This window comes from Megalobrama amblycephala, linkage group LG23, assembly GCF_018812025.1.
Source record: "Megalobrama amblycephala isolate DHTTF-2021 linkage group LG23, ASM1881202v1, whole genome shotgun sequence".
Taxonomy (NCBI): Eukaryota; Metazoa; Chordata; class Actinopteri; order Cypriniformes; family Xenocyprididae; genus Megalobrama; species Megalobrama amblycephala.
Window position 1 is genome coordinate 10,745,461 of NC_063066.1, and position 24,806 is coordinate 10,770,266.

The following is a 24,806-nucleotide window of genomic DNA, read 5'->3' on the forward strand; positions in this document are numbered from 1 at the left end:
TAGACATGTGCATTAATGGAATGATGATGATAAAGCGGGAACAAAAAAGGTTTGTCAAACCGCTGAGTAATAACCTGCTCTGCAGCCAAGCAATGCTGTGTCATGTGATGTTGTTATGTGATTTAGCCAGTGTCACACGCTTATATGATGCTGATTGGTTGGAGGAAATGCAAACTTATACAACTTTTACTGCACTTATGCAATCTTGTGTAAGTGTACTTTAGTCTAATGAGTGATGCATATTTTAAGCAAATGGATATTTGCATTTTTGGTAATGGGAACTACAATGCCTTTGAGGTGTCATCCTAATATGCTGTTTCCATGTCTTCTGCTAGTAAATTCAAGTTTTTACTCACCAGTTCATCTGTACTAGAACATAAATGAATCTATGCAACATAAATACACAAACATAAAGCAGTTATACAAAGGTTTATGTAACTTAGTAAGACAGGGTTTGCAAAGGTAATGTTTGTATAGAAGTTGTAGACAAATTGAGATACATTGACCCAATGTTACTCCTCAGGGTTTGTAGGAAAATGTTATTAGTGCCTCTGAATGCAATGCTCCTACGTGTGGCAAATGCTGAAATACACAAAGCAAAAGCAAGAAAGCAGTTATCAGAGCACAATTATTGAACATATGGCACAGTTTGCGTTGTGGGCGTCTATCATTGAATTAGTGCGCGAGATTCCCTGTTATGAAACGCGGCGTTCGCTGTTTCACAACAGGGTGGAACGCGGAGCGGGGGAGCCAATGGGAAGCACCGCCACGCGTCACGTGTTTTTTATTTATGTAATGTAATGGTGTCAGAAGCGAACCTAGCATAATCTGCGGTCTAAACACTAGACAAAGATGTTGGTCTTGCGAACTTAAAAACAGGAAAATAGAGATCCATCGGTCGCTTTTTATTTTGTCCTTGCACTGCGTTGATGGAGTTCGGAGGAGTCAGCGAAGCCAAGCGGAGTGAACCAATTCATCATGCACAACAAGGGAAAACGTTACTCTCACAACAAAGACTGAGATATGATTGACAATGGACAATCATAGATATTAAATCTATTGTCATATTTAAAAGTAAGTTGGATAGGGAATCCTAAAGCATGCTCTTGGCACAATTTCGCAGAAACTGCCATCGGCCTGAAGCTTATAAAAGCAGTGATCACGAAATGAGATAGGACAGAGCTGTTCGTTGAACTTTTTAATCATGCCACACATTTCATGCTCATGAATCGAGCTCTGTAACTTTTGACAAAGGGCATCAGCTGTTCAACTTTCAGAAGGAAGCTGTCACCGGATGAAAGAGTCGAGGATGGATCTCCTGGAGTGTCCGATATGTCTGTTCCTCATGTGCGAGCCCATGACCATGAGCTGCGGTCACTCGTTCTGCAGGAGATGCATGGGCGCTTTCCTGCCCTCGCGATGCCCCACATGCAAAGAACGATTAAAACAGAGAGATGCGAAAAACATCAAAAACAATGTGTTACTCTTCAGCGTCATTGAGAAATGTTGCCCAGAAGAGACTAAGATGAAATGTCACATTCAGGAGAAGCTGAAAACGAGCGAGTTTACAGAAGCGCTGCGTATTGCGGACGAAGGGATCGAGATGGGTAAGGATGCAAACTCGGTTTACGAGAAAAAAAAAAACCTTATGCAACCACGCTGATGTTTATATATAGGCCTATTGTGCAACAGGGAACGTTTAGTGTTCCGTTTCGGTTATGAAATGTAGGTATGGCTGTCTCAAACCTAGGGTTGTGAATGGAGATTTTTTTTAAACACCGGTTACATTTGAATAAATAAAGCAACGGAATGTTTTTTTTTTATGATGATATAAGTTGCTTTACGGAAATTGTGTTCAAAACATACAGCGCGACTAGTGTAGTCGAATGAATCATTCTTAAGAGCCGATTCTTTTTTTGTGAATCAAAACATACATCACGAATCGGAAACCAAGCCGGTTCATTTGAGTAAACCAAAACACTTATGATGAGCTATTGAATTAAGGTGACCAGATTTCTCATGGGTAAACAAGGGGTGGGCAATATGACCATCATATTTTTATTTCATGATAGATATATATATATATATGTAATATATATATATATATATATATATATATATATATATATATATATATATATATATATATGTATATGTATATATATGTATTACACAGAGCTGGGTAGATTACTTGTGAACTGATTACAGATTACATGACAAAATTTAATATAATAATAATAATATAATATAATGTCTTAGATTACACATTTTTGGTAATGTAATCTGACTACTAATTGGATTACATTTAGATTACTTTTGTGCTAACCCTTATTTGGTCACATATATTGTAGGATAATCTTGTACTATTTTGACAGATACAAAGAAAAATTTATTCCAAAAAATATAGACATATATAAATATATAAATCTATGCATATATATATAAATCTCTCTCTCTCTCTCTCTCTCTCTCTCTATATATATATATATATATATATATATATATATATATATATATATATAAATCTATGCACCAACAAGAGCCTCAACAGATTCTTTTTAAAGTGTATGTATGGACAGTTAATATTTCAAAATACTAACACTAATGTACCTGTTAGTGTTTGCTGATAGTAACACTGAATAAAACAAAATCACATCTTATGATTTTAAAACATATTTACTTAAAATTAAGTAAGCAAGGTTGTGCCGTGAATAAGTCACGGCTGAAGGGCGTTGTTAGGCACGACGCGAAGCCTAACTGTGACTTATTCACGATACAGCCTCGAGTACCTTATTGCTTTTATAAAACGGTTACCACATAATACAAATATTAAAGCCAAAAAATATGTATCAATGCAACTTTCATGAAGTAAAATCACTAAAAGCCTTGCTTCCACTGAAAAAAATAGTCCCTGACCATGAACAGCAACAGAAGTTGCATTATTACGCCATTAGATGGCGGCAAAGACTGTCTTTTATGAGTGAGTCACTCAGTAGCGAAGACTTTTACATTGAAAAGACTGAATTGTGAATCATGTAGGGGACAAATCATGATTTTTTTCTTAATAAGTCGGGACACTAAAAATAGAGCTGAAATACGGGACTGTCCCGGGAAAAACGGGACGTCTGGTCACCCTATATTGAATTATTCTGACTCATTACCCAACCTAAAGTTATTACATACTAACGTCATTTCTGGCTCAAAATGAACCAAAACTGTTACTGTAGCATATTGTAGCCTACTTAAAGGGATAGTTCACCCAAAAATTAAAATCCTGCCATCATTTACTCCCCCTCATGTTGTTCCAAACCGGTATACATTTCTTTGTTCTGCTATACGCAAAGGAAGATATTTGGAAGAACTGCCCTAACAAGCAGATCTCACCCCCATTGACTACCATAGTAGGAAAAAAATACTAAATACAAACATTCTTCCAAATATCTTCCTTTGTGTGTACAGCAGAACAAAGACATGTATACAGGTTTGGAACAAATTGAGGGTGAGTAAATGATGACAGAATTTTCATTTTTGGGTTAACTATCCCTTTATTTTATCATATTAATTATTGGTTGTTCATATGAAAAAGAAATAGTGAAATGTTTACTGTTTTTGTTTTAATATTTGTACTTAATGTATAGTTAGGATTAATTAATTCTTTGTGTTTATACCACCTATAAAAAGTAAACCCACTTTTTGGAAGAATTGCAATTTTGGTGCATAATAGAATCTTTTGTGCTTAATAAGTGCTTGGTGACATGGAAGGTGCCTAGGTAGTGCAGTCTAGATAGGAAGCTCACTAGATTTTAAGATACAGAAAATTAAAGCAAATTGTAACCTTTCCTTTTCTTGCTGTACAGGATATTTATAGCTCATAATAATAACTGGCACTTGCCTTTTATAGGACATTTATGCAATGAAAGCACACTACATTCTTCTGAAGTAGGCCAGTGAGTTTGTGAACCACATATCACTAAAGAAAAAGTAAATTATTCAATGCAATTAAAAACCTCCAGAAGTATGATGATTTGAATTAAATGAGGATACATTTACTAGTAAATGTAAATAATATTTGAATCATGTCAGGTCATCACTGTGGAAAGTGCATCATAGAGATGATGTAATTAATATACTAAATGCATGTTCGGAATCAGATAGCCTATAAACACAGGTAGGCTGAGATAATGAAAGCCATATGCAGCAGGAGTTTGAAATCTGTTGTTTCTAGAAATATATGCCCTAGATTGCAGCATTTTAACACAGCGTGGGTTAGTTGAAGACTGTTAGATATTGTCTTTGTGATCCTCCTACTCACACACTTGTGAGCAGAGAGCTGGGCTTGTTGAAATCAACAGTGATTTCATAAGCCCAGGTCTCCTGAAGGGTTAATGAGTACCAGTGAAAGTGGGTTAAAACATGTTGTGATTGGCTGATGTGTGATGTCACTAACAAGGGTAAATAAGGTCATGAAAACATCTCTAGAGCACACATTGGTGAAATAACAAGTCCCACTAGGTAAAGGAGACATTAGAGAACACACAGTACTGTAAGATGCATTAACGTAGTTGTGCAATTAATGTATCCCCGACATAATGAGATATAGTGCACTATAGTGCAGATTGGTAATATCATAAGGCTCTTATCTTATGGATGTGACATTATTATTAACAGCAACAGTGCCATTTGTCCTTTAGTGAATTGTATGTATCATTTTACGGCCACTGAATGACTTCAATTATCTGTCTAGTAACATAAACCCTCCATGGCAAAACCGAGATGTCTGTCATGTCAACACTTTGAATCCAATTAGAGGCAGTTTCCTGTACACTCAGCGTTCTGCCCCACATATACTTTCCCTCTTGTGTAACCAAGGATTCTATGACAATGACATAATCTGGTTTTGTATCGTAACAGCCTGGTTATTTCATCAGTCTGTGTGCACGTATACAGTAAGTGACATGATGCAACATTTTTGTCCCTCTTTATGCAATAATTCGTAGAATTGTTGGATTTCCGGTCACTGTGAGATCCCTTTGTAGTTGTAATTTAATTAATCTCTCATCCACCCCTTCCTTTGTTTATTTTGTAGAAGGTGAACTCCATTTGTTGCATTTGATCATTATGCTTTAGACAGTTTGTTTTCCTTCTTTTTTACATTTTGCATCATCTCATGTCATGCCATCTAAGTGGTACAGATGTGCACTAATACACAAGGTGGGAGGAATGCTTATGCAGAGTGCTGCTTTTCAGAGGTTAATGATGTATAATTAGGTTGCTCTCTTTATGTTGACGCACATTTAAAACATTTCAAACAGATAAAAGCCTCAAATCTATGTCTGAAAAAAAAAAAGAAAAAAGACTGAGGACCATACTGTCCATCTTTTCATGCATCTACAGCCCCTGATGATGTGAGTCTGAAAGTGTGGCGGGCTGAGGCCTGCATGGGCCTCCGGCGCTTTTCTGATGCCCTCCGTGACCTGGATGACCTGTGCTGTGTGCGACCCAATTGGACGGAGGTGAGGGCCATATTTAACTGTACTGGTTAATTATATGTTGTCTAGGGACAGGACTTTTATTTGATTACTGTTTAGGAATGGTGTTGATAAATCAATTTATAATACATATTTATTATTCTGTATACGTAAGATCTCTAAAATGTCCGTGCAGTGTCATGGTGTGGTATTATGGAAATGACTGACACAGATTCATAGTTATGTCATCTCTGTTGGTATGGACAGAGCACATTGTTGGATTTGGCAATATTCCCACAGCAGTATACTGGCATACACTACCGTTCAAGGTTAATATTTAATAATACTTTTTAAAATTAATTTATTACTTTTATTCAGCAAGAAGACATTAAACTGATCAAAAGTGATGGTAAATATATTTATAACATTACAAAAGAATTCAATTTTTTAACTTTATATTTCTCAAAGAATACTGAAGAAATTAGCACAGTTTACAAAGAAATATTAAGCAGCACAACTGTTTTCAACAATGATAATAATAAGAAATGTTTCTAGGGCAGCAGATCATCATATTAGAATGATTTCTGAAGGATCATGTGACACTGAAGACTGAAGTAATGATGCTGAAAATTGAGCTTTGCCACCACAGGAATAAATGTCATTTTAAATTATATTAAAATTGAAAATAGTTCATAACATTACTGTTTTTACTGTATTCTTGATCTAATAAATGCCACCTCGGTGAGCTTATGAGACTTCAGACATTAAAAAATCTTCCTGACCTCAACATTTTTAAATGTAGTTGTACGTATTATGTAACTATGTTTTGATTTAATTTTTTTTATGTAAAAATGGGGAGATGTACATTTATTCCTGAGGATTTTGCTAAATTATATTTAAAGGTGCCCTAGAATTAAAAATTGAATTTATCTTGGCATAGTTAAATAACAAGAGTTCAGTACATGGAAATGACATACAGTGAGTCTCAAACTCCATTGTTTCCTCCGTCTTATATAAATCTCATTTGTTTAAAAGACCTCCGAAGAACAGGCGAATCTCAACATAACACCAACTGTTACGTAACAGTCGGCCTCATTAATATGTACGCCCCCAATATTTGCATATGCCAGCTCATGTTCAAGGCATTAGACAAGGGCAGAACGTCTGGATCTGCACAGCTGAATCATCAGAATAGGTAAGTAAGCCAGGACAATAGCGAAAAATGGCAGATGGAGCAATAATAACTGACATGATCCATGATAACATGATATTTTTAGTGATATTTGTAAACTGTCTTTCTAAATGTTTCGTTAGCATGTTGCTAATGTACTGTTAAATGTGGTTAAAGTTACCATCGTTTATTACTGGACAAGAGACAAGAGTCGTCGCTATTTTCATTTTTAAACACTTGCAGTCTGTATAATTCATAAACACAACTTCATTCTTTATAAATCTCTCCAACAGTGTGTAATGTTAGCTTTAGCCATGGAGCACTATCAGACTCATTCAGAATCAAATGTAAACATCCAAATAAATACCATACTTACGCAATTAGACATGCTGCATGACGAACACTTTGTAAAGATCCATTCTGAGGGTTATATTAGCTGTGTGAACTTTGTTTATGCTGTTTAAGGCAAGCACGAGCTCCGGGGGAGGGGAGCACGAGATTTAAAGGGGGCCGCAGCCTAAATCGGCTCATATTTAATGATGCCCCCAAATAGGCAATTAAAAAAATGAATAAAAAAAAATCTATGGGGTATTTTGAGCTGAAACTTCACAGACACATTCAGGGGGACACCTTAGACTTATATTACATCTTTTAAAAAGACGTTCTACGGCACCTTTAATAAATGGCTAATAAATAATAATAAAATTGGTAAACAAACAATTGTACATAATTACATGTTTTTAATAAATTAAATATGTGGACATTTTATGTAATTGCATAGGAACATGGGAATATTTGTGTTAATAATTTATGTTTAAATTCTGTGTTTTTTAGGGTTTCTTTCGTAAAGGGAATGTTCTTCTTGAAATGGGCCGAAAGACGGAAGCCCTCATCCACTTCTACCGCTGCCTGAAGCAGCAGCCTGACTTTGCCCCTGCGAAAAACCAGATTAAGAAGGTGGTTGTTTCAGAAAGTTTCCAGAAATATATGCAGCATGTTTTGCTTAAAAACATGAATGATTGTTTTATATGATATGCAGATCTTGGAAGCAGAGGGCATGGCTGTACCGGAAGAAGTTCCACGGATCCTGCATGTTGTGTCTGAATACTTGCAAGATCCCTGTCCTATTACCAGCTCTGTAAGCCCCTCGTGCACAGATGGTCAGCGCTACACACACAACAATGCGGAAGGTCAAAGTGATGCCGGGCAGGTGAGGTGTGAGCACAGCACTAATGCTGTTGTGTAACATTGGGAATGTGATATCAAACTGAAAGATCTGATATAGTTATTATTGTAATGTTTTCTTAAAGACTTTGATGCTGAAATAAATAAATATGTGATGTGAGCTATATGGTAAAGTTTTTCCTGTTCTGTCTTAGAATGCAACTAAAGCGAAGCACAGCACCAGTGGTGAGTGCTGCTTGAGCCTGTGTCAGGCCGTGTCCTTCCTCCCCACTGCTGAGGATGATGAGGAACTGATGATGAAGAGAGAGGAGAAACAGAACAGAGGTAAAGATCTCCTACAAACTGCTCAGGAAAACAAATGAAATGCATTCACATTTGTATATGCATCTTCTAGAGATAATTAAAACATTGTTTTAGTATTAAAAATAATTCAATAATTATTTCAAAATATAATTCTTAAATAGATTGTTCCTGTGCAAAATGCTGAAAGGTTGTAGTTTAGCTGCTTTGCTTCATACAATTTTAATTAATTGTCACTTGATGATAGTTATTAATCATCATCAACCTCATACATTTTTAAACAACGCATTAAGTAAAGAATACATAATAATGTATGTGTTGGTTTCAGCAAGTTAAAATAGCTGTAATTATATTCATAACACATTAGCGCATTAGCCAAGCTACATGAACTGTATAACATGGTCTCATGTGACTTATTGCATAAGTATACAATAATCTAATAATATGTCATTAGTAAATTGTCTTATTAAACATATATTCATTTTGATATTTGAGATTACGTTGGGTTTTGTAAGTTCAGTAGTAACAGGTAAACATAATGGGTTATACATTTATATTATTATTAAATATAATAATTATTATTCATATAAATGTTATTTCATTTTACTTCATAAGCAGTTCTCAAACAATACTGTCTTCGTTTAGACAATAAATCAGAATGACATCCACTGAAGGTTTGTTTTGTTTGATTCTGTAGGTGTGTGCAGTGTGGGCAGAGAGTCCTGCCTCAGCGTTCTGACAGTGACGGATTTTGAGTGCCCTCTCTGCATCAGGTCAGTGGAGATTTGTAGAGTGTTGTTTTTCACTGGCCTTATGTCCTGCTTCCAGACACTTGCATTTCCTTTGATATAGAATTAAAATATTAGATTACAATGGGCACTTAATTGAAGACACAATATTTTTTAATTGAAGTCACAATATTTTTGTAATACTTTCACAAGTGTAATTCAGTATAGGGTAAATGACACTCTTTTATTCTTCTTTTGTGAATTGTAAGTTAGTATACTACAGAGCTGTTGAATGCTTGATTCTGATTGGTTGACGAAGGCGTGCAATTATTTTCAGGGAAACACACAGCTAAAGTAGTTCCAAGCAGGTCTTGACTGCATTACAGTCCAATATCACTTTGTCATATAATTTCAGTAATATCAAAAGTCAATGTACAATCTACAACAGCAAATGAACCAAAGCCCACAAAGACACTGACCAAGCAAATAGATATAACAAACAAGAAGATAAGATAAAAATGATCATTGAAAAGCTACGTATCATTTTCAGTTACATCGCTGTTCTTGAAGCAGTTAAACTTACATCTTTGCTATTAGTTGAGACACTGCTTGCGATGAAATTAGTATTTGAAGAATAACTGACAAATGTCTTAAATAAAACATTGAACAATGTTTTGAGGCATGGTATCTGTAATATAAGTGGAATTACTGACTCCGGACTGTTGAATTATTCAAAAAAAAATAATGCTCAAAATAATGCATTATTATTTGTTAAAGGTGCCCTAGATTCAAAAATTGAATTTACCTCAGCATAGTTAAATAACAAGAGTTCAGTACATGGAAATGACATACATTGAGTCTCAAACTCCATTGTTTCCTCCTCCTTATATAAATCTCATTTGTTTAAACGACCTCCGAAGAACAGGCGAATCTCAACATAACACCGACTGTTCCGTAACAGTCGGGGTGTACGCCCCAATATTTGCATAATGCCAGCCCATGTTCCCAACATTATAAAAGGCATTAGACAAGGGCAGCGAGTATTAACGTCTGGATCTGTACACAGGTGAATCAACAGACTAGGTAAGCAAGCAAGAACAATAGCAAAAAATGGCAGATGGAGCAATAATAACTGACATGATCCATGATAACATGATATTTTTAGTGATATTTGTAAATTGTCTTTCTAAATGTTTCGTTAGCATTTTGCTAATGTACTGTTAAATGTGGTTAAAGTTACCATCGTTTCTTACTGTATTCACGGAGACAAGAGCCGTCGCTATTTTCATTTTTAAACACTTGCAGTCTGTATAATTCATAAACACAACTTCATTCTTTATAAATCTCTCCAACAGTGTAGCATTAGCCGTTAGCCACGGAGGACAGCCTCAAATTCACTCAGAATAAAACGTTAAGATCCAAATAAATACTTTACTCACATAATTCGAAGCATGCATACAGCATGCATGACGAACATCTTGTAAAGATCCATTAGCTGTGTGAACTTTGTAAATGCGCTGTAATATAGTCGACAGCTCATGTGGCAGGGAGCATGCGAATTAAAGGGGCGGCGCTGCCTAAATCAGTGCATTGTTAATGATGCCCCAAAATAGGCAGTTAAAAAAAATTAATAAAAAAAAATCTATGGGGTATTTTGAGCTGAAACTTCACAGACACATTCAGGAGACACCTTAGACTTATATTACATCTTGTGAAAAAGCATTCTTGGGCACCTTTAATAATTCAATGTCCCGTTATCTAAGGTATTATCATTTGATATATTTCTGCAAAGTGATCCTCTTCTTAATGAAACTGGATAAAACCAGATGGTGATAATTTCTAGCTGTCTTAACAGGGTTTTTAACAGTCTAGTATTCCAGAAGAAGGGAAGATCTTATATCATTATAAGTTGTACATAAATATTTGTTAACTTCCCACCTCTTATATATGCTTAATTGATCAATGATCACTGTCATTATCAATGGATTAAAGGTTATTCTATGAGCCGGTGACAACACCCTGTGGACACACCTTCTGCAAGAACTGCATTGAGAGAAGTCTGGATCATAATCTACGCTGTCCACTCTGCAAACAACCACTGCAGGAGGTACTACTGAAACACAGACAATTATTACACGTATTTAGAGGCATGTTGAAACATATGATTGTACACACCCAAAATGGCTTAACACTAAGCTTTTCTTTCTGTCTTAACCACCAATTACCACAAGTCAATCACATTGTGCTTTTATACAGTAAATAAACAAAACTAAATGAACAAATAAAACAGGGCAAATCATATTACATAGCAGTTCAAGTCTCACCGCATTACTTCCTATTCCCAGTATTTTAAGAACAGGAAGTACAACCCCACAGTGCTGCTGCAGGAGATTATGTCCCGCCTCTTCCCCCAGCAGCTGGCTGAGAGGAAACAGGTGCACGAGGCGGAGATGGCAGAGCTTTCAAAGTGAGTGCCACTCTCAGTGATAACAAAAAAACGGTGCTCCTGCCTATATATTGCAAATGAGTTTCTGTTAACTAAATTTCCCATGATGCTGAGGTCTGGAAGAGATCCAGTATCTGCAAAATGTATAAAATGGTGTCTAAAAGTCTTAACATTTTATCAGAGGCAAGTTATGCAAAAGCAGAATTATTTATTAGCTGCCTATTTTTTATCTCCAGTTTGACCAAGGACATCCCGATCTTTGTGTGCACGGTGGCATATCCTGGCATCCCTTGCCCTCTGCACATCTTTGAGCCTCGCTACCGTCTGATGATGCGTCGATGTATGGAGACGGGCACCAAAAAGTTTGGCATGTGCAGCTATGAGCATGGCAAAGGGTACAAAATATAAATATTCTACAGCTAACATATGTCATTTAAGGTTATGCAAGCTTCTGCACCCTTACTGATTTTAAGAAACTTAATTTATGCCTTTTTAATGTATGCCTTATTAATTAAGGATGCATTAAATTGATCAAAAGTGACAGTAAAAACTTTAAAAGATTTAAAAAAAAAAAAAGCTGTTCTCTTGAACTTTCTATTCTTCAAAGAATCCTGAAAAAAAGTGCAGCAGTTTCCACAAAAAAAAAAAAAAAAAAAGGCAGCACAACTGTTTTTAAGATTGGTAATAATAATGTTTCTTGAGCATCAAATCAGCATATTAGAATGATTTCTAAAGGATCATGTGACAAGGAAAACTGAAGTAATGACTGCTGAAAATTCAGCTTTGAAATTACAGGAATAAATTACATTTTAAAATATATTAAAATAGATAACAGTTTTAAATTTTTAAATTGTAATAATATTTCACAGTATTACTGTTTAACTGTATTTTTATTCAAATAAATGCCACCTTGGTGAGAATAAGAGACTTCTTAAAAAAAAAAAAAAAAAAACATAAAAAAATCAGTCTATCTATCCTTCTATCTATACAGTGTTTTGATACCAAAATTCCCTGTCACAGCTTTGCAGATTATGGCTGCATGCTGGATATTTTGGATCTGGATTTGCTTCCTGATGGTCGCTCCTATGTGGACACAGTGGGAGGAAGTCGCTTCCGAGTGCTCAGGAGAGGACAGAGAGATGGCTACCACACTGCTGATATTGAGTACCTGGAAGACCATAAGGTCAGAGGCTACAGATTGCCATAACTAAAATTTCAGATCTAAGTCCAAAAAAAAGGCACACTGGAAGAAGTCTTTAATGCAATACATCAGTATTAAAGCACATAAAGACTGTATGGCAAATATTAAAAAAATCTGACCTTATAACCAGATAATACAACAATCATAAATATGAAATTGTGCTCATGGAGACGTATCACTACAACATCAGAAATTCTGGAATTCTATCTAATCTATTTAGTAACTATGGTGATTTCAGTTAGTTTAGTCAAGTCTTAAAAGCACAATATTTAAGATTTTTTGATTAAAATATACAAAAACCACTAGAACAATGTCACTAAAACTTTCCATCGGCTATGGAGGTGAAGACGACGAATCCCATGATTCCACGCTCATTCATCAAGTTACGCCGTTGTTTTGACTAAGCGACCTCTAGTGGCGAAAATTACATATTGTGCCTTTAACTTAAGGCTTAAGATAGGAAGTATCTTTAATACAGCCATTGATGTAAATAAAGTTGCACTTCTCGTCTTAAAGGTTATGGTCCCTGTCATAATAGAGATCTAGCACCTGAAATGTCTCTTGATGGCATACTTCCATTCTTTAATGTATATTAGTATTTACACAAAAGTGCTGCGTGAGCTTCTGGTATAGTAGTCTCTCATAGCAAACTGTGGTCATAGCAAACAAGCTCTTTGTCATATTATGATATTCTGTCATTCTAATAACTATCTATTATATTATAATTTAGTATATTATATTTTATTAACTATAGTAAACATACATTTTTCTATATACTATAATGATCTTAAAACCTGCATAAAGGTGAATCATTTTAATACTGCTTTGTCCTGTTTTGGGACACTTCCTCAAGATTGAAGTGCAGAAGTTTCTAACAATTTCCTTACACTGCGCTGCATGGAAAGTTGTGGTGCCCACTGAGGCTATAAATGGAAGCAATCATGATGGTTGTGATCACACCATGATAGTCACTGTAATAATAATCAAGCCATTTGGCTGCTGCAGTTATTTTTATTAAATTGCATCCTGTGGAGCTCACATTCTCAGTTTAACACAGTAATTTCAATAGGTTCAGGTTGGTTCTGACTGCAATTAAACATTTATTAATGAATTGGTGGAATGCTTATGGCAAGTAGAGCCGCATAACAGTGTGGTGTTTTTGTTCAGTTATCATTATTAGTGAATAAGGCTGAAGTCTGGTTCTCTGTTACGTTAAAACGCTTTAATCTTCTAGTCATTTTCCCAATGGTTATGTGTCTCAACCACCTAAATAAGGTGTCATGACTGAACATTAAATGAAAAGCATGCATTAAATATTCATGAGGGAGGTTATTACCACTATCACAAGCCAGAGCCTGTTTGCATGATGGATTGCTTATAATGGCAGTAAATATGAAACCTTTTGTTAGCACTGCAAATTTAATATCAAGTAAATACTTAATGTTAATTAGCGTTAATTGTAAGTGTATTCAGCAAACATTAGGAAGAGAAGCTTGTGATTAACTGCCTGTTAGTCAACAAATTCACACTCTTTTCTAACCAATCTACATTATGATTACACAAGCATTATGTTATCATCAGCACTGTAAAACCTAACGCTCCAAAAAATTTAATTGGTTTGAGTAGGACAAACTTAAATTAAACAAATTAGTTCAGTCAAATGAACTTTTATTAGTATTTAGCACTTTCTTTTTCTTTTGAGTTCACAGAACTGATATATTTTAAGTAAACTGAACTGTTTCATTGCTTTACGTTTATGAACTTATTTCTTTTCATTTAGATTAACTTAAGTTTAACTGAAACTGGGCTGGGATTTCTGTTTCTCAGCATGCTTTGCCCATGGCACTTGAAAGAAGAGTAAATGCTAGAATTGTGTTATATAATGTTTTTTTTGTGCAAGATTAAAGGGTTGGTTCACCCAAAAATGAAAATAATGTAATTTATTACTCACCCTCATGTCGTTCCACACCCGTAAGACCTAGATATTTTGATTAAATTCGATGGCTCAGAGAGGCCTGCATAGCCAGCAAGATAATTAACACTTTCAGATGCCCAGAAAGCTACTAAAGACATATTTAAAACAGTTCATATGAGTACAGTGGTTCAACCTTAATATTATAAAGCGACGAGAATACTTTTTGTGCTCAAAAAAACAAAATAACGACTTTTCAACAATATAGTGATGGGCCGATTTCAAAACACTGCTTCGGACCTTTGCAAATCGAATCAGTGACTTGGAGCGCCAAAGTCACGTGATTTCAGCAGTTTAGCCATTTGATAGGAGATCCGAGTCACTGATTCGATTCGTAAAGCTCCGAAGCAGTGTTTTGAAATTGGCCCATCACTATATTGTTGAAAAGTCGTTATTACTGTTTTAAAGGTGCCCTAGATTCAAAAATTGAATTTACCTCGGCATAGTTAAATAACAAGAGTTCAGTACATGGAAATGACATACAGTGAGTCTCAAACTCCATTGTTTCCTCCTTCTTATATAAATCTCATTTGTTTAAAAGACCTCCGAAGAACAGGCGAATCTCAACATAATACCGACTGTTACATAACAGTCGGGGTGTACGCCCCCAATATTTGCATATGCCAGCTCATGTTCCCAACATTATGAAAGGCATTAGACAAGGGCAGAACGTCTGGATCTGTGCACAGCCGAATCATCAGACTAGGTAAGGAAGCAAGAACAATAGCAAAAAATGGCAGATGGACAGATAACATGATATTTTTAGTGATATTTGTAAATTGTCTTTCTAAATGTTTCATTAGCATGTTGCTAATGTACTGTTAAATGTGGTTAAAGTTACCATCGTTTCTTACTGTATTCACGGAGACAAGAGCCGTCGCTATTTTCATTTTTAAACACTTGCAGTCTGTATAATGCAGAAACACAACTTCATTCTTTATAAATCTCTCCAACAGTGTAGCATTAGCCGTTAGCCACGAGGCATATCCTCAAACTCATTCAGAATCAATGTAAACATCAAAATAAACACTGTACTTACGCGATTAGACATGCTGCATGACGAACACTTTATAAAGATCCATTTTGAGGGTTATATTAGCTGTTTGAACTTTTTTTATGTTGTTTAAGGTAAGCGTGAGCTCTTGGGGCGTGGAGCACGAGATTTAAAGGGCCACACACCCTGAATCGGCTCATTTCTAATTATGCCCCAAAATAGGCAGTTAAAAAAATGAATTAAAAAAAATCTATGGGGTATTTTGAGCTGAAACTTCACAGACACATTCAGGGGACACCTTAGACTTATATTACATCTTTTAAAAAAAAGTTCTAGGGCACCTTTAAATATGTTTTTAGTACCTTTATGGATCTTGAGAGAGGAAGTGTCATTGCTGTGAATGCAGGCCTCACTGAGCCATCGGATTTAATCAAAATATCCTAATTTGTGTTCCGAAGATGAATAAAGGCCTTATGGGTGTAGAACGACATGAGGGTGAGTAATAAATGACATTATTTACTTTTTAGGGTGAACTAACCCTTTAATGTTAAGTAGGAGATTTAGTAGTTATTAATGTTTTGTCATGCTAATTTAGAAGAGTTTCTGGTAATATTGGTTTTTTGAGAGTTGCCACCATGGTAACAAGTGGTTCATCTGCACGGCTTGGTGTTAAATGTTTTATATTGCTGTACTCATTCAGCAAGTGCTATACCATGCTATTGCTTACATGTTAGCAAATTAGCAAGTTAGCATTTTCTGTATTATCTAGTTGTAGCTAGCTAAGTTTCCACTAATAAAAATGTTTACTTTGAGATTACATTCTAATTTTAATTTAAATGTATAAATTAGTTTACTCAAATATTTCAATTTAAGAACAATTAAAATGTTTGAGTACAAAACAAAAATCAGCTAGTTCTGCTTACTTAAACTTTGAATTTCTTAACCTAAAAATTGTAATGTTGTGAAGAAATCACAACTGAGTGTGACAGTAAAACTTCTACTTGTTTGTGTTTAGGTCGAAGGCGGTGAGCTTGAATTACTGCAGCGCCTCCACGACAGCGTGTATCAGCAGGCGAGGGAATGGTACCACCGCCTGAACAGCCGCATTCAGGAGCAGATCAGCCGGCAGTACGGCATCATGCCAGAGAAAGAGGACGACATTCAGGTCAGAGCTCACGGAATATTGTTTATTAGTAAAACCACAGAGCTTGCGTTTTAATAGGAACTTCCTAACGAAAATGAATGTGTGTTTGTGCGTTGCAGGCATCTGCTAATGGACCGGCCTGGTGCTGGTGGCTGCTGTCAGTGCTGCAGTTAGATCCAGCCTATCAGACCACTGTTCTGTCTTTGACCTCCCTGAAGGACAGACTGGGTCATCTACGCATTGTACTAGAATACTTCTCTCAGAGCTAGGACAGAGACACATCATATGCCCATATCGCTGATCTCATCACACGCATGCACTACGGAAGACATTCAGTTTTTTTACTCTACATTTTGATTCAACCGAGAGAGACTTGTTCCTCTCACCTAAAACTTTGTCACTTTTTTTTCTGATCATAATCCATGCACACAATATCTTGCGCTTGGATAATACATCGGACTATCTATGATATGGGTTGGTTAAAAATAAGATGACTTGTTCCAGTGGCTGTACAACTATTGAATTAGTCATTGAACTAATTCCTACTTAGTCAAGCACCAAAGAATTAAGGACTCGTTCTGCACAGAACAGCTGTTTATTGGTTCACGCTGTTCGCTTCGTTAAACATCATCAGAGTCGATGCCAAATGTTGCAGCTAGTTTTGTTGACATACATTTGAGATGTTTCCAGTAGTACTGGGCCATGGCCAGGATTTTTTTAAATGTTTAGCTTACATTTGTGGCCGAGAGGGAAACAGCTGGCCCAAGTGACTGATGACTGAATAGGAGCTCATTGATTATGCGTGAATGAAACGCTTATGACTACAGCCTCAAAATCTCACAATTCCGCCCGTACGTTTTAATAGAATCAGAAATAATATTATCCTCAGTAACTAATGGGGAGGTACATTAATATTGCAATAGTAATGACAGAGAATACACTTCCTTTTTTTGATAAATGAAAGCTGCTAGCTGTGCTTGTTTCATTTGTAGTATTAAATCAGCTTGCTGGCATGACAGCGGAGAGAAGAGAGGATGAAATTCTAGCAGTCAGTAATATTTTTCTGAAGGAAATAAATACTTTTATTTAGCAAGGATGCTTAACATTAATCATAAGTGACAGTAAAGACATTTATGAAGTCTAGTATTCATCAAAAACAACAACAAAAAATGTAATAATAAGAAGAAATGTTACTTGAGCAGCAAATCAGCATATTAGAATGATTTCTGAAGGATCATGTGACACTGAAGACTGAAGTAATGATGCTGAAAATTCAACTTTGCCATCAGAAATAAATTACATTTTAAATTATATTATATTTTAAATTCAAATGATTTTTCCACAATATTGCTGTTTTTACTATATTTTTAATTGAATACATGCAGCCTTGGTGAGATTCTTTATAGTCTTAATCTTAACAGCCCCAAATTTTTCAACAGTAGTGTAAAATACTCAATCAAACGGCAGTTTCAGACTTGTCACGGGCACCAGGGCTGTTGTGGGAGGTGTTGTAAAGATTTTAGCCATCTGGTTGATCAGTACAGCTCTCCAAACCTCTTTGTGTCAGTCATATTGGATTGTTTCTGTGTGCTTGTGCCTTGTGCTGGGCCTTAATATGGTTTCAGATATTTGGTTGAGGACTGTGGATTCATTTATGTTCCATATTTTACCTTTCTTCTGTTTTAGTGCCACATTCCGAGGAATGTTAAAACTGCAATGTTATGTGATGTAACAATTAAATGGGTTTAAAATGGACTTTTTCCTACTCTGGTGACTGTGCCATTGTATTGTTTTTTTTTTATTTTTAGCTCCTAATGGCTGGAGGAACTCCAACAAGGGTTAAAATGCACCCACCTGCCCTTTTATTTTGTTTTTATCTTTTTCAGAATTGATCTGTTGTGCACTGCTCTGAAGATTACTGTCAATTTGCCATATGTTGAAAACCAGTTACTAACAGATGGGTGCTTTGCTTTCGACCCTGTCGTGAATGCAGTATGCCTAAACATGTACTGATTTTAGATAGAAATAGTGTTTTGTTTGAAGAAATCTCTGAACTTTTGGAGGAAAGATTTTTAGGGCTCTTCTATTAGATACAAAAATGTCTTAAGCTGAGATTCAAAGAGGCCTCAGATATGTTTCTCATGAGACAGCAAATATTTATGAAAGGGATTCAAATCAGAATAGGATTTTATTTTCATTTGCTTTAGTAATTTAAATAGAAACATTACTGATTGATGCATCTTGTTGTTTGTTTCATCTTGTTGTTTCATGTCTTGTCATGTCACCGTCCATCCTCAGGATTAAGGACTTGAAAATCACTTAAAATGTTTTCAGAACTGTTGCTTCATCTGTCTGTTGTATGTCTCAGTAACGTGCTCGTGAGTCTCACAATGTCAAGTCTTCACCCTTATGATTATTAGTATGAAAGTGGCAGATTCTTTGATGTTGCTTTGGGATTGTACAAGTGACTTTATTCTACACTAATAGTCTCAAAAGCGAATAGAAAGACACTCCTATCACCCTCAAATCAGTCGGAAGAAAGAGCTATAAATAAAGTATTTGGTTATATAATTAGTCAAACTCAGTAATCAAGATTATATCTTTTGTTTTGTCAAGAAATGGCTTGAGAAGCAACCCCCCCCCCCCAGTCAATGGCAAATAATGATTGCTTGTTTAATTTTAAATGATCAGTGGACTCTGATGCGTAGTATTTCTGTTTTCTTTCTTTCTTTCTTTATTTTTTTGTCACTAATTATTTTTAATGTCATATATTGATGTTTTTGGAATTAAAGCAGACTTTGCCAGAGTATTTTATAATTTGTAATCCCTGGTGTAAACTAGGGGTTTGTATCAGTGGTTTTTCTTTTGAGAGATTTGTTGTATAACTCTTAAGGAGTTATACGATACACATTATACAATAAATGTAACATTAAAATCATTCATCAAAATATTGTTTTTGTGTCACTGGAAATTGCAAAAGCAAAATAAATAAATAAATAAAACCTTTAATTATATTTTGTATTACCAAGCATCCACTAGATGGCGCCATACAATCACAAGTTAGGCACCAGCATGTCTGATGTTGAGCATCTATCAGCGTCTTCCATTTCTTACCTCAAAAGAGTAAAGATAAAGCCCCCATTCAGTATTTATTCATCTTTTGTTAATGTTAGTTAATAATAATAATAATAATAATAAATGAATCTTAGGTTTATTAACTAGTAGGCCTCAGAGTTGACACATTTTTGTAGGCAAAACCCGGAAGCGAGTTAGCATTTTAGGACTTCCGGTTCCAACGCCGTAAAGTCTATGGGTTTTTTGAATGGGTTTTTGCTAAATCGCCTGAAATACGGTCTGTGGTTAACAAAGCCTCTAAATACTTTCACGTTTTGATCTATGACATAAAACACACCAGTTATAACCCACTTGTGATTTTTTAAACTTTTACTGTGTCTTAAAATCGGCGGTTGCTAACAAATTGCTAAAAGGGACTACTTCCTTTGGCGGGGACTTTAGACGTCATCATTAAAAACGGGACATTTGGACAGCACTTCTCATGAAAAAGTGGATAAGTATTCATAACAGCGCAGATCATAATCAGCGAGCATGTTTTTAAATAAAGTTGTTTTCTAAATAAAGTTTGAGGAAGCTTGGTGGTGACGACGTTGATCCGCGACTATGGTGTGCTGTAGTCCGTTTATAGCCTACTGTTAGCCTTTTATATCTGACGACTTTATTTAGGCTTCAAAATCTATAAATGTTGTGTTAACTTGTAAGGATTATCTTGATAGACAAAACGTGTAAGTGTCATAACCCTTTGTTAAACACAGAGCTTATTTTCTGCGATTTTCCAAAAGTCTATGGGAACAATGCATAGGCTTTCAACCGAGGGAACCCGTGCGCCGCTAACTTCCGGGTTGGCCTACAAAAACGCGTCATCCCTGGGGCACTCTGGCCTAGGCTACAACGTTTGATTTTTTTTCAACAAACTTTTTTAGTAAATCTTAAAATGTTAACATTAACTAAGATTAATAAATGCTTTAATATATTTTTCATTGTTAATTTATGTTAACTGCTAACAAATGGAAACTTTTTGTAAAGTATTTCCCAAAATATTTTCTTTTATAGCCTATTCTGCAGAAGAAAGTCATGTTTTGAACGACATTAGGGTGAGTAAATGATGATAGAATAAATGTTAATTTTGTGTGAACTCTCCTTTTAAAAAATAACTAAAAATCATAATGACAAATTCATGAATTGGGTGGACAGATGAGGTGAACAAATAAAAGTTTTAGCATAAAGTGAAGAAATATTAACAAATCTATAATTAGGCCTATTCTATATTTTAAAATCACCACTCAACTAGTGACACAGAACATGATAACTAATTTGGACCCCACTGCATGTAGAATATCTGTAATAGCATCAATTAGGCCTACATGCATATTACTTAATACTTTTGATGTTGTTGTTGTTCTTTTAACCTGTTTTACTTTATTACTTTTAAACCGCCTAATCTATATAGGCTACTCGATTTTGCTTAGGTTATTTTTTCATAATTTTTGATCTAGTCATATCTTAATTAATCACATCAGCAATTGAGCTACACAAGTCTACAGGTGAGGTCACGATTCACGAATTTTAATTACGCAAATTTCACAGATTTCGCAATTCAGAAACCCTTGTTATTAGTGACGCCTGTGGCCGTTAAGCAAACTGCAGGAACTTGCTCGTGCCTCGTGCACACTGAATGTGATTCAAGGCTGCAATATGCTCACAGTTCTTCGCTTGGAAGTAAAAAGAAGTTGGAAATAGATTTACAGCGATATACTTTTTTGGGTGGGTACCACATTACTTAAATTGTGTAGATAGGCCTATTTTGTCTACATCTACAGTATTATTTAAGCTACTTAGATGTTTCTAAGTAAAACAAACACTTTAAAAGCATTGGTTAATTCAGTGCCACATTGTTTGAGTAAAATTTACAAACCAAGAGTGAGTTGAAACACAGTATTTCAAAGTGAACTTCAAATGAGTAAAGACTCAACAAACCCATAAAGTAACCCAAAATCAGAGGGAAATGATAGCACCTAAGCACCTAAGCAGCACCTAAGTCTAAACTTCTAAACTTAATCTGTAAACCTCAGATCTGACCGGTTGATTGGAATGTTGAGCCAGAATCAACAAAGATGTTGATCCAGGAACATGTTCTTGGTGAAATCACACTCACTATAGACTATACAGATAAAAAAGCAATTAATAGCCTACATGAGAATTCTTTAAGCAGATTTCCTGCTAAATGTCGCTTGACCGCATCTACAGTATGTAAAATCTAAAACATTGAAGAGACTTTTAAATGTAAAAAGCTTTGCGAGACATTCCTGCACAGTCACAGAGAGTCTGTTGTGAGGGGGAGCTCTGAGAACGTCCTTGTGATGTAGCTCAATGTGAACATCAAAGCTTATTACAAACACAGGCAGGAGAGCAGTACGGTAAGCTAAATTGATCCATCATCACCCTGCTGCAGCTCCCCTGCATGCCTTGCTTTTTGAGTGGAGATGACAGCCATTTTTTTGTACTTAATAAGTCATTACAAAGAACCTGCTCTTGTGCTGAAGTGAAATGTGTGCGTGTTCAAAATGGACAATTCTTACTTTATGTAATATTCCAGTTTTTATTATAAATTATTTTTTGTGCACCAGTGGTGTAGCCAAAATTTTTATTTTTGGGGTGTACCATTTTAGAATGAGGGGGCCACAATATATATAGAGACCTATTTATTAGGGATGTTCAATTTGTTTTGTTTTTATTTTATTTCTGACTGACAGCTGACACTGAAATATGTTAAATTAGAATGGATAATTGTCTGTGACCCATTAAAAATACCAGTACAAGGATAACTTGTGCTGATGAAATCACCATGATGTGTTGAGTAGAGAGTTGAAGTTGTGTGTCAAAATGGTGGGAATTAATTTGGGATGAAATCAGTGTAATTTTCACACAGCCGGTCAGAAATGGAATGTTGAAGAGATGATGTAGGCCCGTCACCACCTGTTAAACAAATACCCCTTGTTGCCATGGAAACCATCACATGAATGGTAAGAGGCAAAATAAAACTTTTAAGTAGCTAGTTAATTGAAAATAAACTTTTAAAGTGCACGCACAAACTCTTTTGTTTGTTTACAGTCTGTGTCAAATGCAAATACTGGCAAATGCATGAGACGATACCAAATATGTCTGTTTGTCTCCCTCTCTTGGTTCTCTTTGTAGGGATTATGGAGCATCTAAGGGGTGGCAGAGCTTGGACTGATAAAGCAGCCTTGTTTCACACTAACCTAATCCCCCTGTGTCAATACACAGATAAAGCTTCAAATGCTGTGTGCAAAAGAGTAAAGGTAAACATATCAGAGCTTTGGTGCTTTAGTCTCAGGGTGCGTTTGGTAATAAGACAAACGCAGACAGTGCGTCTCCCTCCGCAGAAGCGGAGATTGCAATGAGAGGCAGCTGGCTTTGTTCCCTCACTGAGGTGGCTAGAGAAGACACAGTAATCTCTAACCTCCCGGTGAAGAGCTAATACATTTGAAAACAAAACAAAAAAGTTATAGAAATAACTCATTATTCTTAATATTATGTTGTGTTCATGGGTAGAATTGTGTTGTGACTCCTATTTTGAACTGTTGTATTCTGACGTAGCCTGCATATGAAATCGCATACTTCTCTACTATAGTAACAGTATGTCCAAATTCACAGTATTCATAAAAAAGTAGGCAAAAAAGTACCCAGATGACCTACTTCTTCTTAAGTGTACATATGTTGGACACTTTACTATCCCAGGAGGCCACGGGAGAGGATTTGTGAATGGCAGTGAAGCTGACTCTGGTAGGTCACATGATGAGGGCAACATGGCGAATGTAGTATGGTACATTCATACTACACACATTCATACTATATAGAACATACTTTTTTAGTGGTTGTTTAGTAATTATTAGGGCTGGGAAAATACACCGAATCTCGATTCACGATACAAAGAATCTGGAGCAATTCTGATATTTTCCGATGTATCACCATTCTCTCTCGATCTAATCGATTCCGAGCTTAGTTTTTAAACAGCATATGGCACTACAATGCGTGATTTAATGAACCCTTAAATATATTAAGACAACTTTGACTTCCCTTACACTCACGCAATTGTTTTATACTCCATACCAGTTCACACACAGACCATGGTCTTCTTTAGTAATTCACTAGGTTTATCCCTGAAACAAGTGACCTAGCTATATATATTTAATAAATGACTCGATCAAGGAGAGAGACAGTTGTCACTATAATTTGTTTATTTTGCACAAATCAATAAATCGTTTTAATTTTTTGCCTACACTTCTTTCATGAAGTGGGCCCTGATTTTACCCTAAACCCCTACTGTAAACTGAGCCCTAACCCTGAAATTTAGATGGAGTTTGTTTTAAGCAGACTACCCTCCGTCTGTTTGCATCTGTAGATTTCTCGCTAAACTGCATATTTAAACACATCAAGATTTTTTTTTTTTTCCTGAACTGTTAATACACTATATAACAAATGCCTGCAGAGGACGCCAAAAGACTACTGATACGTGCTTGTTAGAAAGCACTCGATCAAATCCACGATCAAAGCTAACCATTAGCTTCGCAGTTCCTTTACACTACAGCCACTGTAAACCTTAGAATATGTGGACATCAAACATGCAAAGACAGAGCGAGGGTTTAAACTTTTATTGATGTATTACCCTGTGTAAGCGTAGATTTAAGAATAGCATTATGAAATGCTGTATTATGATTTTTACAAATCTCGCATCCAGGGACGTGCACAGACATTGGTTCATGGGGGGCAGGGGCTCAAGTGGAAAAAAGGGAACTTCTCATAGTATCAAATAGGCAGATTTATTTGGTAAAACTAATAATGAACCCTTAAATATATTAAGACAACTTTGACTTTGTCTTACGTTTGTGAACATAGGTTAGCTTACCTGAACGAAATGCACGGGATGGATCCATCTAGGGCTTTTTTCTCTTTCGCTTCTCATCGCCAGACAGCAGTTGCATTTTCGCGGGAATAATTGTCACAAGTTTTCAGCCAGCAGCAAACTCGAGGTGAGGTGGGGCGGGGCGCGTGCGCGTGCAGGCGGGCATGAATGGCGCGTCGCGGAGTGAGGGCATCTGAA

The 24,806-nt window shown here is 35.9% G+C and overlaps 1 protein-coding gene and 2 long non-coding RNA genes across 3 annotated transcripts in view; 2 read left to right on the forward strand and 1 right to left on the reverse strand.

Moving 5' to 3' along the window:
* The first annotated feature begins 166 nt into the window (after positions 1-166).
* lonrf1 (LON peptidase N-terminal domain and ring finger 1) lies at positions 167-17,564 on the forward strand. The gene is made up of 12 exons (XM_048176896.1): positions 167-1,607; positions 5,395-5,513; positions 7,474-7,596; positions 7,679-7,849; positions 8,019-8,148; positions 8,822-8,897; positions 10,845-10,959; positions 11,198-11,319; positions 11,535-11,693; positions 12,319-12,481; positions 16,481-16,630; positions 16,729-17,564. Exons 1-12 carry the CDS (start codon positions 1,295-1,297, stop codon positions 16,876-16,878), a joined length of 1,791 nt encoding a protein of 596 aa, XP_048032853.1. The 5' UTR covers positions 167-1,294; the 3' UTR covers positions 16,879-17,564.
* LOC125259318 lies at positions 8,144-24,715 on the reverse strand. The gene is made up of 3 exons (XR_007182773.1): positions 24,612-24,715; positions 10,884-10,965; positions 8,144-8,965 (listed from the first exon to the last, which is right to left on the reverse strand). It is a non-coding gene; the product is annotated as an uncharacterized LOC125259318 (long non-coding RNA).
* The window catches only part of LOC125259319, a 108,582-nt gene continuing 106,652 nt past the window's right edge, over positions 22,877-24,806 (forward strand). The window contains exon 1 of the long non-coding RNA XR_007182774.1: positions 22,877-23,004. This is a non-coding gene — a long non-coding RNA (uncharacterized LOC125259319). The remainder of the gene's footprint in view (positions 23,005-24,806) is intronic.

Bases quoted from the DNA above. Each gene is read 5' to 3' on its own strand.
- lonrf1 (XM_048176896.1), top strand. From the start codon at position 1,295: ATGAAAGAGTCGAGGATGGATCTCCTGGAGTGTCCGATATGTCTGTTC. The intron at 8,149-8,821 runs GTAAAGATCTCC...TTGATTCTGTAG, and splicing joins AGAGGAGAAACAGAACAGAG to GTGTGTGCAGTGTGGGCAGA. The intron at 12,482-16,480 runs GTCAGAGGCTAC...GTTTGTGTTTAG, and splicing joins AGTACCTGGAAGACCATAAG to GTCGAAGGCGGTGAGCTTGA.